This window comes from Myotis daubentonii, chromosome 2 (genome assembly GCF_963259705.1).
Source record: "Myotis daubentonii chromosome 2, mMyoDau2.1, whole genome shotgun sequence".
Taxonomy (NCBI): domain Eukaryota; kingdom Metazoa; phylum Chordata; class Mammalia; order Chiroptera; family Vespertilionidae; genus Myotis; species Myotis daubentonii.
The window spans coordinates 65704560-65719419 of NC_081841.1; the positions used below are offsets into that span (position 1 = coordinate 65704560).

Sequence of the window (14860 nt, forward strand, 5' to 3'; positions counted from 1 at the left end):
CGCCATCTTTGTTGGTTAATTTGCATATCATGCTGATTAGCCAATGGGAGGCGTAGCAAAGGTACGGACAATTACCATGTTTGTCTATTATTAGATAGGATGTTTTTGTTTATCTTGTCTAGTCTTCTAGCTGAAAATCCAAATTTCATCTTTATCTGAGACCTTTCCTATGAATTCTAGGTTCATGTATACAGCCGTTTTGTTTGCTGCTTAGATGTCTATAAACTATCTTCTCCCCAGCCTTTCTTCCATCCCCTGCCTAACCTGTTTCTTTAGCCTTTTCCATCTCAGAATGGCACCTCCATTCTTTTTTAGTTTCTCAGACCAAAAACTTTGGGGTTATACCTGATGACTTTTTTTCACTTTTCTCTCCCCTCTCCCCCCTAATCTTAGGGCTTTTCCCTTATTTTATACTCTTAATCTCTCTCTTCAGCACTTTTATTTTTTTAAATACACTTAATCACTTCCTGACATTTTGTAATTATTTTCCACTTAGCAGGATGTCAGCTTCATGAACACAGAGATTTTCATTTTAGTTCGTTATTGATTGCTTTATCCTAGTGCCTAGGATGGTACTTGACACACAGTAGGCACTCAATAAGGGAAATCTTAGCTTCTAATAGGATATCATTTGAAAGAAGCTGTAGCAGTATATATTCCAGGTTTGGATTGTTGGCTTTTAGTGCACTTACATTGAAAAATAAACCAACTTCAGCTGCTTTATCAATTTACATATTAATATTTCAGTGATTTGGATGCTTGAATTTTTACCTTTTTTTAAATAAAATAAATTCCTGCAAAGTTATTCCCATAGTTGAGTTGCTGTGAGAAAAACTTCACTTATTTATTTGCTTTTAAATAGTCTATTTTAATAGCACCTTGTAATTTTTATTCCAGTAGGTATTGGTGAATAAATCAAATGCCTTGGGTTTAGCAGTATTTGGTTGGGTTTTCCTATAATGTGCTAATAGGAAATTAAGTAAACTTTTAGAGATTGGACAGTTTTATTATACATCCTAGGATTTTCTAAGGCTACATTTACCTTTCACTGGCTAATTGGGAAATAAGTCAATGAAGAGATGATATTTTTCCCCCCAGTGAAGAATCATTTTGGGGCTTTAGTCTTATCTAAGAATAGCAAAATTCCTACTAGATAATTTTGGACTGCCCTTAGAACTGTTAATATTTTTACCATCCTCCTGACTTCGTGTTACCCAACTGATTCATCAAACTGATGGTGTTAGAAGGAAATAATTTTCAGAGATTTCACACACGCAAAAGTTATCAGGTATACATAAATAAATGGAATTATTAATGCTTATGGTTAGAATATTGTTTCAAGCCTTAATAGGAGTTTGGAGAAGATGATGCTCTATTGTTATATGGGCAGAATTTTCTTGTTATAATTGAGACAGTGTAGTTCTTTAAACTACATCAAGACAGTATCTTGAAAGGTTGAGAATATGCATATTTGTTCCTAATAACTCCCCATTAACAAATTTAGTGAAAAATCTTGTAGTTGCAAAGAAAGCTGATGTCAGAATTCTCTTTATCCCCAGAAAATTAGTTCTACAGAATATCCTGGGATTGATAGCCATTTTTCTCATTACATCATCTATAGCCAAAAATCTATTTCAAGAATCTATATATAGTTAAGCCTAATATGCTGTGTCTGACCATTCGACTGGTCACTATGATGCGCACTGACCACTGAGGGCAGACGCTCCAACCGGTAGGTTAGCTTGCTGCTGGGGTCTGGCCAATTAGGACTGGGTGAGATGGGCCAGACATGCCCTGGAGCCCTCCTATGATCCCTCCTGCAGTTGTTATTGTTGTTGTTGTTATATCATGTTGTTTATTTATTAATCAATTTATATATTATTTCATATACATTTTACTAATTTCCTTTAATCTCTGACACTTCTATTATAGAGAAAGGGCAAATAGTGATATATTAAAAAAAAATTCTTCTAATTAATTTCTTTTCAATGTGCATGAATCTGTGCACCGACCACTAGTTATCTAATAAACTCTCCAATTGTTTGATTTTGAACTTTAATTCAAATTGTTTAAAAGACTGGGGCATATATGATTTTACAGATATTTTTGTTCTAAATAAGTTTAATGTGTTAATGATTTTAAAGGGTTAATAAGCAGCTCATTACTCGCTATAAATGACAAAATGTTTAACAAATTAAAAACATAATTGTGCCCTTAGCCAGTTTGGCTCAGTGGATAGAGCATCTGCCTGCGAACCAAAGGGTCCTGGGTTCAATTTCAGTCAAGGGTACGTACCTTGGTTGCAGGTTTCTCCCTGGCCCAGGCCCTGGTCAGGGCTCATGCAGGAGGCAACAAGTTGATGTGTTTCTCTCACATTGATATTTCTCTCTGTCTGTTCCCCTCTCTTTCACTCTCCCTAAAAATCAATGGAAAAATATCTTCAGGTGAGGATTAAAAAAAACCCACAAAAAACATAATTATGATCATTTTTATTTAGAGGTTAATTTATCAAAGTTAACTGTATCTGTTTAAGTTCTAGTTCTTTATAAACTTATCCACTCCCTATATGTTAGTGAAAAGTTAGAAAACTATCTTAATTATGAATTTACTTCCTGTGTAAAACAATAAACTTTCCTATGATGAATGGCCTAATGTTAAAACTTCTCTTTAGGGAGTGATGATGAATACAGTGATGATGATGACATGAGCTGGAAAGTGAGACGTGCAGCTGCTAAGTGCTTGGATGCTGTCGTTAGCACAAGGCATGAAATGCTTGCAGAATTCTACAAGACAGTCTCTCCTGCACTGATATCCAGATTTAAAGAGCGTGAAGAAAATGTAAAGGCAGATGTTTTTCATGCATACCTTTCTCTTTTGAAACAAACTCGTCCTGTGCAAAGTTGGCTGTGTGACCCTGATGCAATGGAACAGGGAGAAACACCTTTAACAATGCTTCAGAGTCAGGTTAGTTTAAAAGTATGGTTTTGAAAGTCATGCTAGTAAATGTGATCTTGAAAATGGTATTTTTAATGTGGAAATGTGAGTTCCAGAACATCTTTAGTGAAACAAAGTTCTGAGATATATTTGTATAGTAGTTTATGTATGTTCATATTATGTTACTTGTAAATAGTTTATTGTGATTGAAGTATTCTTGATTTTACTGGATAAACAATATTAAAATTTATGATTCAGTAAAGTAATTTTTATCTTTGATATTAATGGAGAAATCTTTGTGGGGTCGGACTACTTGTGATACCAATTTTCTGTTCGAGTCTGAGTTCATTGTCTAGAGAAATCAAAGAATGAGTTCATGGACAAAGAGATGAGCAAAGCAAAATGTTATTACAGAAAAGCTCCCTGCTGCAAGGAGGGGACCCAAACAAGTTGCCTGGAAGCTTCTTTGTCTAGGAGTTAATGTGTCCTGCTAACTTCCCATTGGTTGATCCGAAAAATTCAGCCCTAGCAACATTCATACACATTTTAAATTTCAGGGTTCCCGTTTACTTTCCCCGCCCTGTGTGTCCACCTCATAATCAGGGCCCTTCATTCTTGTAATTTTACATGGGACAGGGTGTGGCTGATGAACTGGTTCCTACTCATGCCTGCAGGGGTTAGCTGCATTTCCACTTTACATTATCTCCTCATAGTCCCGTCCCTTACTGCCTAGCGGCTTCTAACTCCTCACTTGCGTTCGTAACTGGCTTCATTCCTAATTTAGCTGTGTGATCTTGGAAAGATTATTTATTCTGTTTTTGAAATATGTTTTTATTGTTTTCAGCGAGGAAGGGAAAGGAAGAGAGAGAGAGGGAAGCATCATTGATGAGAAAGAATCATTTATTGGCTGCCTCCTGCATGGGGATCAAGCCTGCAATCTAGGCATGTGCCCTCACTGGGAATTGAACTGAGACCTCCTGGTTCATAGGTCGACACTCAACCACTGAGCCATGCCAGCCAGGCTAGATTATTTATTCATTTTTTTAAACCTCACTTTTTTCATTTGTAATAAGGGTTTACTTAGAACTGTCTGCCTAAAGTAGTGATAGAAGAAATGATCTATGTAAACATTTAATGTAGTGCCTTCTACATAGTAAGTACTTGTAAATGGCAGCTCTTATGATTAATAAAATACACATTTTCACTTTAGGTCACCTTTTCTAAGTTCCTAAACACTACAGCTGTATAGCTCCCATTTGGTATGTGCTAGGCATTTTCCTATCATACGTGTAATCCCTGTTGCAGCCCAGTGGGATGCATATTTGCCCATTTTTATAGATTACAAAACATGTGAACCAGATTAAACAACTAAACCAGAGGATGGGATGTATATACCGTATCTATCTTGTTTTCAAGTAGTACAGATTTAAAAGATTTGTGGTGAACTTTAAAGGTGAACATTGAAGATTAATTATAGAAAGAAGTAAGAATAAAGTATACGGGTGACATAAGCATTTGAATAAGTATATAGAAATTAGGTAAAAACACAGGGAATTCTGATTATGTTGGATGAATTAGGTGTTTTCTTTTGTGTGTAGTTCTCAGATCATTGTTCGATATGATATGTGGCTGTATCCTGGCATTCATAAGATTTATTAGTAAATATCCTATTTAGGTTTTAATAACAGAACATTAGGATAGAAAATTTAGAAGCTTAACATTTTTGAATCATGCCCATGTTATTTGTTTGATATGAGGTTGATTCCATTGTAATGGCAAACTAAAAACAAAAAAGAGGACTCATTTAATGGTTTCTTTTCCATAATTTGTCTCTTTTTTCCTTTCATGCTTTTCTGTGTTATTCATGTTAAAAAAAAATTTATAAATTATGCTCTAAATATTTTTGGTTGAAAATTTTGTTATTTGGTTAGATTTATATTTTAGTCTTATGCATTTCTCTATCAGTATCAAGCAAATACAGTTACAAGAGAACAGAATTGATGCAGCAAAGTTTATATCTAATAGTCTTGTTAGCAGTTAGAGGAATTAGGAATTTAATAAAAAAAGATAAGTTCTTCCCATTCTCTTCATCCACTGTAATTTGTGTTATGTGTACTGAAGAAATACCAGTAGCTGAAACAGCTAATGAATGTGTGATAATTACAGGTTCCCAACATTGTTAAAGCTTTGCACAAACAGATGAAAGAAAAAAGTGTGAAGACTCGACAGTGCTGTTTTAACATGTTAACTGAACTGGTAAATGTGTTACCTGGGGCCCTAACACAGCACATTCCTGTTCTTGTACCAGGTATGAAAGAAAGAGTAATAAATCACTTTTGGAGTTTAATACAGACTTTATTAAGACCTAGATAAGCTTAAATGATTCCTTCAAAAGGATAAAATTTGTGACAACTTGATTTATACATAGACCTAAGCTTTGTTATAGAACCATCTAGAACATCTAAAGTTAGAAATTTGCAAGTAAAAAGTTAAATCTTACTTATATTTAAATTTTTTGGCTCTGGTATCATAGATTGTGGAATTTCTACTACTTTAGTAATAATGTGATGAAGCAGAAACTAGTGGTATTTTAGAGATTAATTTTTTAATTTTTTCTTAAAACTATACATAAAAATTATTTGATTTTTTTTGTTGGCTTTTTAGGAATCATTTTCTCATTGAATGACAAATCAAGCTCATCAAATTTGAAGATTGATGCTTTGTCGTGTCTATACGTAATCCTCTGTAACCACTCTCCTCAAGTCTTCCATCCTCATGTTCAGGCTTTGGTCCCTCCAGTGGTGGCTTGTGTTGGAGACCCATTTTACAAGATTACATCTGAAGCACTTCTTGTTACTCAACAGCTTGTCAAAGTAATTCGCCCCTTAGATCAACCTTCCTCGTTTGACGCAACTCCTTACATCAAAGATCTATTTACCTGTACCATTAAGAGGTTAAAGGCAGCTGATATTGATCAGGAAGTCAAGGAAAGGGCTATTTCCTGTATGGGACAAATTATTTGCAACCTTGGAGACAATTTGGGTTCTGACTTGCCTAGTACACTTCAGATTTTCTTGGAGAGACTAAAGAATGAAATTACCCGGCTAACTACAGTGAAGGCGTTGACACTGATTGCTGGGTCACCTTTGAAGATAGATTTGAGGCCTGTCCTGGGAGAAGGGGTTCCTATCCTTGCTTCATTTCTCAGGAAAAACCAGAGAGCTTTGAAACTGGGTACTCTTTCTGCCCTAGATATTCTAATTAAAAACTACAGCGACAGCTTGACAGCTGCCATGATTGATGCAGTTCTAGATGAGCTCCCACCTCTTATCAGTGAAAGTGATATGCATGTTTCACAGATGGCTATCAGTTTTCTTACCACCCTGGCAAAAGTGTATCCATCCTCCCTTTCAAAGATAAGTGGATCCATTCTCAATGAACTTATTGGACTTGTGAGATCACCCTTATTGCAGGGGGGCGCTCTCAGCGCCATGCTGGACTTTTTCCAAGCTCTGGTTGTCACTGGAACAAATAATCTAGGATATATGGATTTGTTGCGCATGCTGACCAGTCCAGTTTATTCTCAGAACACAGCTCTTACTCACAAGCAGTCCTATTATTCTATTGCCAAATGTGTAGCTGCCCTTACTCGAGCATGTCCTAAAGAAGGACCAGCTGTCGTAGGTCAGTTTATTCAAGATGTCAAGAACTCAAGGTCTACAGATTCTATTCGCCTTTTAGCTCTACTTTCTCTTGGAGAAGTTGGGCATCATATTGACTTAAGTGGGCAACTGGAACTAAAATCTGTAATATTAGAAGCCTTCTCGTCTCCTAGTGAAGAAGTCAAATCAGCTGCATCTTATGCGTTAGGCAGCATTAGTGTGGGCAACCTTCCTGAATATCTACCATTTGTCTTACAAGAAATAACCAGTCAACCCAAAAGGCAGTATCTTCTGCTTCATTCCTTGAAGGAAATCATTAGCTCTGCATCAGTAGTGGGCCTTAAACCATATGTTGAAAACATCTGGGCCTTATTGCTAAAGCACTGTGAGTGTGCAGAAGAAGGAACCAGAAATGTTGTCGCTGAATGTCTAGGCAAACTCACTCTAATTGATCCAGAAACTCTCCTTCCACGTCTTAAAGGGTACTTGATATCAGGTGAGTACCCGGGTTTTCTAATTCAATTCAGCGGCACATATTTATTTTTTTTATTGATGTCAGAGAGAGGGAGATAGAAAGAGAAACATTGATTGGTTGCCTCCTACATGACCCCAAGTAGGGATGGAACCTGCAACCTGGGTATGTGCCCTGATTGGGAATGGAACCTCCACCTGGTGAAGAGGACGACGCTACAATCAACTGAGCCACACCAGCCAGGGCCCTAGGTTTTCTTATCTTAAAAAAAAAAATTATTATTAGCAGTTGGTTGCCTTAAAGGGTGCCTAATGCATAATTTAAAATATTTCTGTATCTTGTTACATATAGAACCCATTGCCTTATGTTATAAGATGGAGCCATATTTGAATAACATTTTGTTTAAAAGAATAAAGAGAGTATAATTAGTATAATGGTAAAATAAGTCTGTTCTAATTTTCATTATATTTTAATGTTACTCCTGTTTTAAAATGTAGCAAAGACAGGTGTTTCTTGAACTAATATATCTTGAAGAACTTGCTAGTAATTATAATACTAAAATTGGTGCACTTAAGTTTAGTTCAATGAAAGATGCTAGAAGAATTTCCAAATTTAGTAGTGTAAATCCCTTTGAATGAAGTAGAAGGTAATAATAGCCATTTATTCTTAGAAGTTGCTTCCTTTTAAAATAAAAAACTTAAAGATATTATAAGGTATTTATAGATGTAACCAGTTCCCTTTTATGAGGGCTCGATCCTCCACTGCTACTCTCCCAGGCCTCCTCCTTCTCGGAAGAAATTGTTTATTTAGACATATAATAGAACTAGGGGCCCAGTGCACAAATTTGTGCACCTTGAAAGGAACTGTGGGCTGCAAGGCTGCGGTGGGCACAGGGACAGGTCTCAGCTCATCCTCTGCACCCCTGCCTGGCCCCTTCTGCCATGGCCCCCAGTTCCCCTCTGCCAGCAGCCTTGCTCCCACCCACTGTTGGCATGGAATGATTGGGGCCATCGCCAGCAGCTGGTGCAAGCGGCAACTGCCGGCCCTGATCACCCCTTAGAAGCAGAGGGAGGTGGAGAAGCTCTGAGGGGCGATCGGGGCCAGCAGCCGCCGCTCTCACCAGCTTACAGCGCCAAGTGATTGTGGCTGACGCCAGGCACCAGCAGCAGGTGCAAACACCAGGGAGAACCGTGGCACACGGGAACAAGGAATTTTCAGTAACCACTAGAGGCTGGCCCTGATGACAGCGACTGGTGCCCTGCTTTGGTCTGGTGCCCCTGCTCATCTATACCATCCTGCCATGGCCAGTGCCCACCATGTTTCGTGCGTGCCCCCTGGTGGTCAGCACACGTTGTAGAGACTGGTTGTTCTGCTGTTCAGTCTATTTGCATATTAGGGTTTTATATAGATAGTTTCATAAGTAAACTTTGCTCATCTCTGTTAGTATTGATAGCAATACCCTCTCTTGCCAAAGAGAATTTAAAAAAATTGAAAACACTAGTGTTATTTGAAGTGGTTTGAAAATGGATTTTAGTAGACTTACATACCAAGAGATTTAAATTTATTTTTAATTAGGCTCATCATATGCCCGAAGCTCAGTGGTTACAGCTGTGAAATTTACTATTTCTGATCATCCACAACCTATTGATCCACTATTAAAGAACTGCATAGGTAAGTGGAAACAAAGATAAACGTACTGATTGATTATTTATTAGTTAATTGTCAAAAAACAAATCATTTCAATAACTAAAAATTTCACCAAGGAATCTCAGGTGCTTTTAAGGGTCTGGTAGTTGTTTCATTAGAAAGATACTGCTAACATATGATCTTACATACTTACATTCTGTCATCCCTTAGTTTGAAATTGTTAGCAGATAATTTTGTAAATAACTGAAGTGAGTGAATACACACTAAGATGTCTCTAAGAGTCAATTATACATTTGATAATCATATTCTGGGAATGGCCTAAAGTAATAGTGGGTGGTAGGGAAGCATATTTTATCTTTCTAAATAGTCCTGAAATTTCCTCCCAGAAAAATGAATCTTAACCTGAGCTGTTAGGGCTGCAATTTTCTGTTATTACACATAACCCTTCAGTTCCTGAGGGGATTGTTGAAACTTACATATGTAACAGCCTAAGAATAAAAAAGATAATTACCAGAACTAAAAGGAGATACTTCAGAACAACTAGGGCTCTCTATTCCTATGAAGACAAGAATTAGCTTTGAGGACTTTTTACATGATGTCATAATTTCCCTGTGTTTTTTTCATCATCAGTTTTCCTAGAGTTGGTAGTAGTAGCTAAAAGCCCTCAGAACTCACTTTTGTGCTTTCTTGAGGACACAAGAACAGAAATAGAAGTAGAGAGGATAGAAGGACATGGGAAAGAAGCTTCCCATTGTCAGGTCATTCTACAGTGAACCAGAAAGGGGAAAAGCACAATTTAAAATAACTACAGAAAGGAATTACCAGTTCAGACTAAAGGGGACACAGGGATAAATGGGTGCTAATAATTTAAAGAAATTTTCTATCCAAAAATTTTTGCCTTTGTTTTCCCACACCCTTTTTTTTTCTTTCTTTTTTTTTTTTTTTGCTTTGGTATATTTACTCACATTTGATACTGTATAAGATAGGACAGAGGAAAAGACCTGTGCCACATCTCTAGAGACATCTTTCCAGGTTGACAACAGTCAGTGTCATCATTGGTGTAGTTATTCAATCAGGTGATTATTGTTCTAATTGAATTATGGTTGAGTTCAGTATTATTTGTGATTATATGAACATCCTACAAACACCTAGGAAGCTTTTTAGAAACAAATTCCTAGATCAGAGTTGAGAACCACTCATCCTAGTCCATGTCACCATTTGTCCATAATAATAGCAATGTTTTATTTAGATGCTTTACTGAAAGCATTTGTATTACAATTAGTGTTCTAATTTAATGTCTAAGTAACTCTAAACAAACAGGATGAAGAGGTTTCTTATGGTACATTTAAATTCTTTTTTAACCCAAGCTATCTCCTAAGTTTTTGTAATCAGAACTTCCCTAGATGGTCAACATTGAGTTTACCAATCTGTGGTATCTGAAGTATTTCTTTCCTCCCATTTTTTTACATTGCTGTTGTGATACATTTAAGTCTTCTGGCACTTCTCTTTTTCCTTGTGAATTCTAAAAGATTGCTGATGATAGGGTTGAGATTACATAATGATAGCTCCGTGTGAATACCAGGTGCATACTAAACACTGTATTCAACAATATACATGTATTTTTTCTGTTTTAAAGTGCCTTAGGCGCTTTAGCTTTTTGTCCTGTTAGGTTTCAGTTTCCTCCTTTTATACTCTTACCTTTTTACCAATTTGTATATTTCTCGTTAAAGATACATATAAAAATACGTATATTTTTTGGAGGCACATTTCTCTTTGTCATCTGATAGATTGTGTACTCGTTAACAGTATTCCATCTTTATCAAGCAACGGGTATGTCCTCACCTTGTTTATCTTATTTTGAACTCAGTTTTTTAAAATTCTGTTTAGGTTGTTTTTAGTGTAGTAATTAATAATTTTGAACTCCAAGGACATTCAAGTTATTAGATTCAGTGCCTGCTGCAGGGCTCCACCACTTCTCTTTGCAACCCACCTTTTTATAAAGTATCTATAAAAGTAATTAAGGAATGTTCTGAACTCTCACCATATATCCTCTGTACCAGTGGTTGCCAACCTTTTGGACCTCACAGAACAGCAGTGGTCCACGAACCACTGGTTGGCGACCGCTGCTCCAAAGGTTTCCTTAAACCAATGGTCGCCAACCTTTTGGACCTCACAGACCACCAGTGGTCTGTGGACCACTGGTTGACGACTGCTGCTCTGTATTATAGGTGCTTGAGAGTAGATTATCAATTAAATCCACTCACATTGAGACATGATGGTTTACCTGCTGCCAAAAGAAACTAGATAGTTTACTTAGTATTTCATCATGTTCTTCCCTAACCCATATTAAATAACAATACCAACCACAGTAAACTATCAATTTAGAAAAAGGTATCACATATATTTTCTTGTAAGCTTATCTTTTTTTTTTTTAAGCTTATCTTAATTTTTGTATGTTGCTTCTCTTATAATTTCTCAGGTGATTTCCTAAAAACCTTGGAAGACCCAGATTTGAATGTAAGAAGAGTAGCCTTGGTCACATTCAACTCAGCGGCACATAATAAGCCATCTTTAATAAGGGATCTTCTAGACACTGTTCTTCCACATCTTTACAATGAAACAAAAGTTAGAAAGGAGCTTATAAGAGAGGTAAGCTAGTTAGTTAAATTACACTTTCTCTAAGACTGTCTTTTACTTTTAAGTATATGCACATACTCTTTTGTGTTTCAACAGGTAGAAATGGGTCCATTTAAGCATACAGTTGATGATGGCCTGGATATTAGAAAGGCAGCTTTTGAGTGTATGTACACACTTCTAGACAGTTGTCTGGATAGACTAGATATCTTTGAATTTCTAAATCATGTTGAAGATGGTTTGAAGGACCATTATGATATTAAGGTAAGATGTTTGTGCCTGTTTTTAGAATGTTTTAGAAGACTTAACTACAGTGACTTTTACCCTTGTCATTTACTTTTGTCTGTTGAGAAAAATTGTTTTGCTTGTCAATGAATTATAATATGCAAAAATAATAGTGCTATAATTGTAACATTAGTTGACATACAGAAAAAAATCCAGAAACCTTTTCATTGGAGGAAGAGGTCAACTCTTAGTGGATGGGAAATTCCAAGAAATTCATTTCAGCTTGCTTAGCGCAATGGTCGGCAAACTGCGTCTCGCAAGCCACATGCGGCTCTTTGGCCCCTTGAGTGTGGCCATAAAGTTTCAATCACACAGTATGTGCGTGCACACACGTGGTATTTTGTGGAAGAGCCACACTCAAGGGGCCGCAGTTTGCCGACTACTGGTTAGCACATAGTCCCTAGGTGATTTCCCTCCAAAGAAGAGAATGGACAGGTTTTGTTCAAAGTATAACCTGTGATCTGTTTGGCCTATCTTAAAAGTATGCTGCAGTTACTACCCACAGAGGGTTTTCTGCCGTTTTACAAGATATACCCATATTATTTACCTGAATTGAAGGATTTTTATTTTCCAGTCTATTATATTGGGATTAATATCAAGAATTTTTTAAGGATAACAATTCAGATGCCTAAACAATCTATGTAGAAGCAACTAGAAGAGAAATCATACCACTTTTTAGGTTTAGAGAATGAACTTATAACTGTTCTTTGTTTTCCTATTTGATCTTGTCCATTTCAAATGTGAACTATTAAAGGGTGAATTGAAAAATAGTAAGTGCATTCCCTCCCTCCCTCCCTCTCCCCCCCCCTCTCTCCCCTCCCCCCCCCCATTCATGGCCTTTGATCAAGCAGGCAAAAGTGGTAGTTGAGCAGTTACGCAGCCAGAGACAGATTACATGAAAATGAAACTTCATGGTGCATGCTAGTCATTTTCCTTTTAAAAGCTTTGTTAGAATTTGGAATTGTCTTTAGAAAAATAACACAAGGTCTACATTTTGTCTTTCTTTATTCATAATAGATGTTAACATTTTTAATGTTGGTGAGACTCTCCACCCTTTGTCCAAGTGCAGTACTGCAGAGATTGGACCGGCTTGTAGAGCCATTACGTGCCACATGTACAACTAAGGTAATCATTGGTAGACATCAACTTAGGATGGATTTGGTGTATTCACGATTTCTATTTGTCCTAATTTAACCATGCTAACACCATATTGAATGTGGATGTTTTAGAAAACTTAGCACTATTTAATGCTATTCTTTAAAGTTTTTATTTATAATAACAATTTGATACATATTTTGAAGTATTGATACAAGATAAAGTGAAATTGTTCCACAAAAAAGGAAATGTTTAATTCTGGTGGAGGTGGGATGGTAATCATAGAAGACTTCAGATGAACATGATGACATTTAAAATGGGCCTTAAAATGTCAGAAATATGTTTAGATTCAGAAGGTGAAAACAGGGCTTTCCATATAATAATAACTATATGAATTAGGGCACAGAGATGTTTATATATATGATGTGTCTGAAGAAAAATGAATAGGGTGTCAAGAGGGGTAGTTTCTTGGTGGAGGCCAAAGTAGGACTTGCTAAGCAGATGAAGCTCAGGTTTTCACTCTTTCAACCGTGGTTCAGGATTTTGTTTTCCTAATGGGGTTACTCACTTAAAAGGAGACAAGCTACTGCTAAAAAGAAATTTAAAAACAACTTAGAATACAACATCACTTTTGGACCTATGAAAGAGCAGCTTTGTTTTATTGACCAGAAATTTCTAGGTGCTTAAATTTTGTTTGTATGATAGTTTGTCTTTTATAGCATATAATATAAATTTACTCAATGTTACAGGTAAAGGCAAACTCAGTAAAGCAGGAGTTTGAAAAGCAAGATGAACTAAAGCGATCTGCCATGAGAGCAGTAGCAGCACTGCTAACCATTCCAGAAGCAGAGAAGAGTCCACTGATGAGTGAATTCCAGTCGCAGATCAGTTCCAACCCTGAGCTGGCAGCTATTTTTGAAAGTATCCAAAAAGATTCATCCTCTACTAACTTGGAATCAATGGACACTAGTTAGATGTTTGTTCAACATGGGGACCATGACATTGACCTTATGATGCACTGAATCGACAGGTTAATCATAAGACATGGAAAGAGAAGTATCTAAAAGCTTCAAAATGTTCCACTTTTTTTTCCTTCATGGAGACAGTTTGGCTTTCTTCCATTTTTGTTTTTGTAACATTTATTTCAGAAATATGTATTCCCATAACCCAGAGGTTGTAAAACCACTAATGTTTTAGTGGTTAGGGCAACATTGAAAATGGAAACTAAAAGTTAGGATTTATGGAATATGGAGATATAGGGTCCAGGGTCTACTTGCCCTGTAATGTTTAGGATTAAAATGTTAAAATTTTGTGACCATGAATTTCTTTCTTTTATAAAAATTTCTCATACTTAAAAATCAAAAATTCTGGAAGATAAAAACCATGTTTCTTTTTCTTATATAACATTTTGTTTCAGCAACATAAGTTGATTTTTAGCTGGCAGAGAAGAATATCTGTGTAAGATTTGTTACATTTTGGAGGATTTGGCAATTTAAAAAAGATAAGGTATCATTTTTTTTTAAGTATAGGGATTAGCAATATTCCTGTTGCGCACACTAATTTTGCATGAGCAAGTTTACAAATATGTATTGTCTGTAAAGCAGCATGTGCAGATTATTCATAATACAAAAGTTAAAATAAGTATTGTATTAGTGCAATTTGCAGATATTTATTTTTGCACAGAAAACAAATCTGGAGAGAAAGTGAGGAGTAAATTTTTGAAACTTTGGTTTTCTTAATGCCAGTGTGAATTTGCCGATGTTTTCAGCAAATCAAGTCCCAATAACAATTTGCCACTTTTTTCTATTATAAATTTTCTTACACATTTAAAATTTGAATATTTAAGTACACAGTTTTTCTCAGTTACCCATTTGTGTGTGTGTTGCCACTTAGAAATTAAATTCTTAAGGCCAGTTTTTTTCTTTCATTCCATTTGTATCTCTATATCCCTTTATCAAAGGATACAAATACTGTGTATGCTTTTAAACTTTAGTTTTAGGAAATTCTGAAACCGGCTGCCACAGGTTTGTTAGCTAATTATAGCATTTCCTTTTAATTGAGTTAGATTTCCCCCTCTCTTGTAGAGCTAATTTACATATTGTATTTGGTAAATATTGACTACTTTTCCTGA

The 14860-nt window shown here is 36.1% G+C and overlaps 1 protein-coding gene across 6 annotated transcripts in view; it reads left to right on the forward strand.

Moving 5' to 3' along the window:
• Positions 1 to 14047, forward strand: part of CAND1 (cullin associated and neddylation dissociated 1) — a 61389-nt gene extending 47342 nt beyond the window's left edge. For 3 of the 6 annotated variants that reach the window (XM_059683531.1, XM_059683534.1, XM_059683533.1), the window contains 8 exons: positions 2672 to 2964; positions 5101 to 5242; positions 5599 to 7092; positions 8644 to 8739; positions 11195 to 11364; positions 11449 to 11613; positions 12652 to 12759; positions 13479 to 14047. In XM_059683531.1, the coding sequence (XP_059539514.1) occupies positions 2672 to 2964; positions 5101 to 5242; positions 5599 to 7092; positions 8644 to 8739; positions 11195 to 11364; positions 11449 to 11613; positions 12652 to 12759; positions 13479 to 13703 (2693 nt within the window). In that variant the 3' untranslated portion in view covers positions 13704 to 14047. Of the gene's footprint in view, positions 1 to 2671; positions 2965 to 5100; positions 5243 to 5598; positions 7093 to 8643; positions 8740 to 9697; positions 9792 to 11194; positions 11366 to 11448; positions 11614 to 12651; positions 12760 to 13478 lie in introns of those variants that run through there. The other 3 variants (XM_059683532.1, XM_059683536.1, XM_059683535.1) reach the window with 3 other exon arrangements.
• The last annotated feature ends 813 nt before the right edge of the window (positions 14048 to 14860 follow it).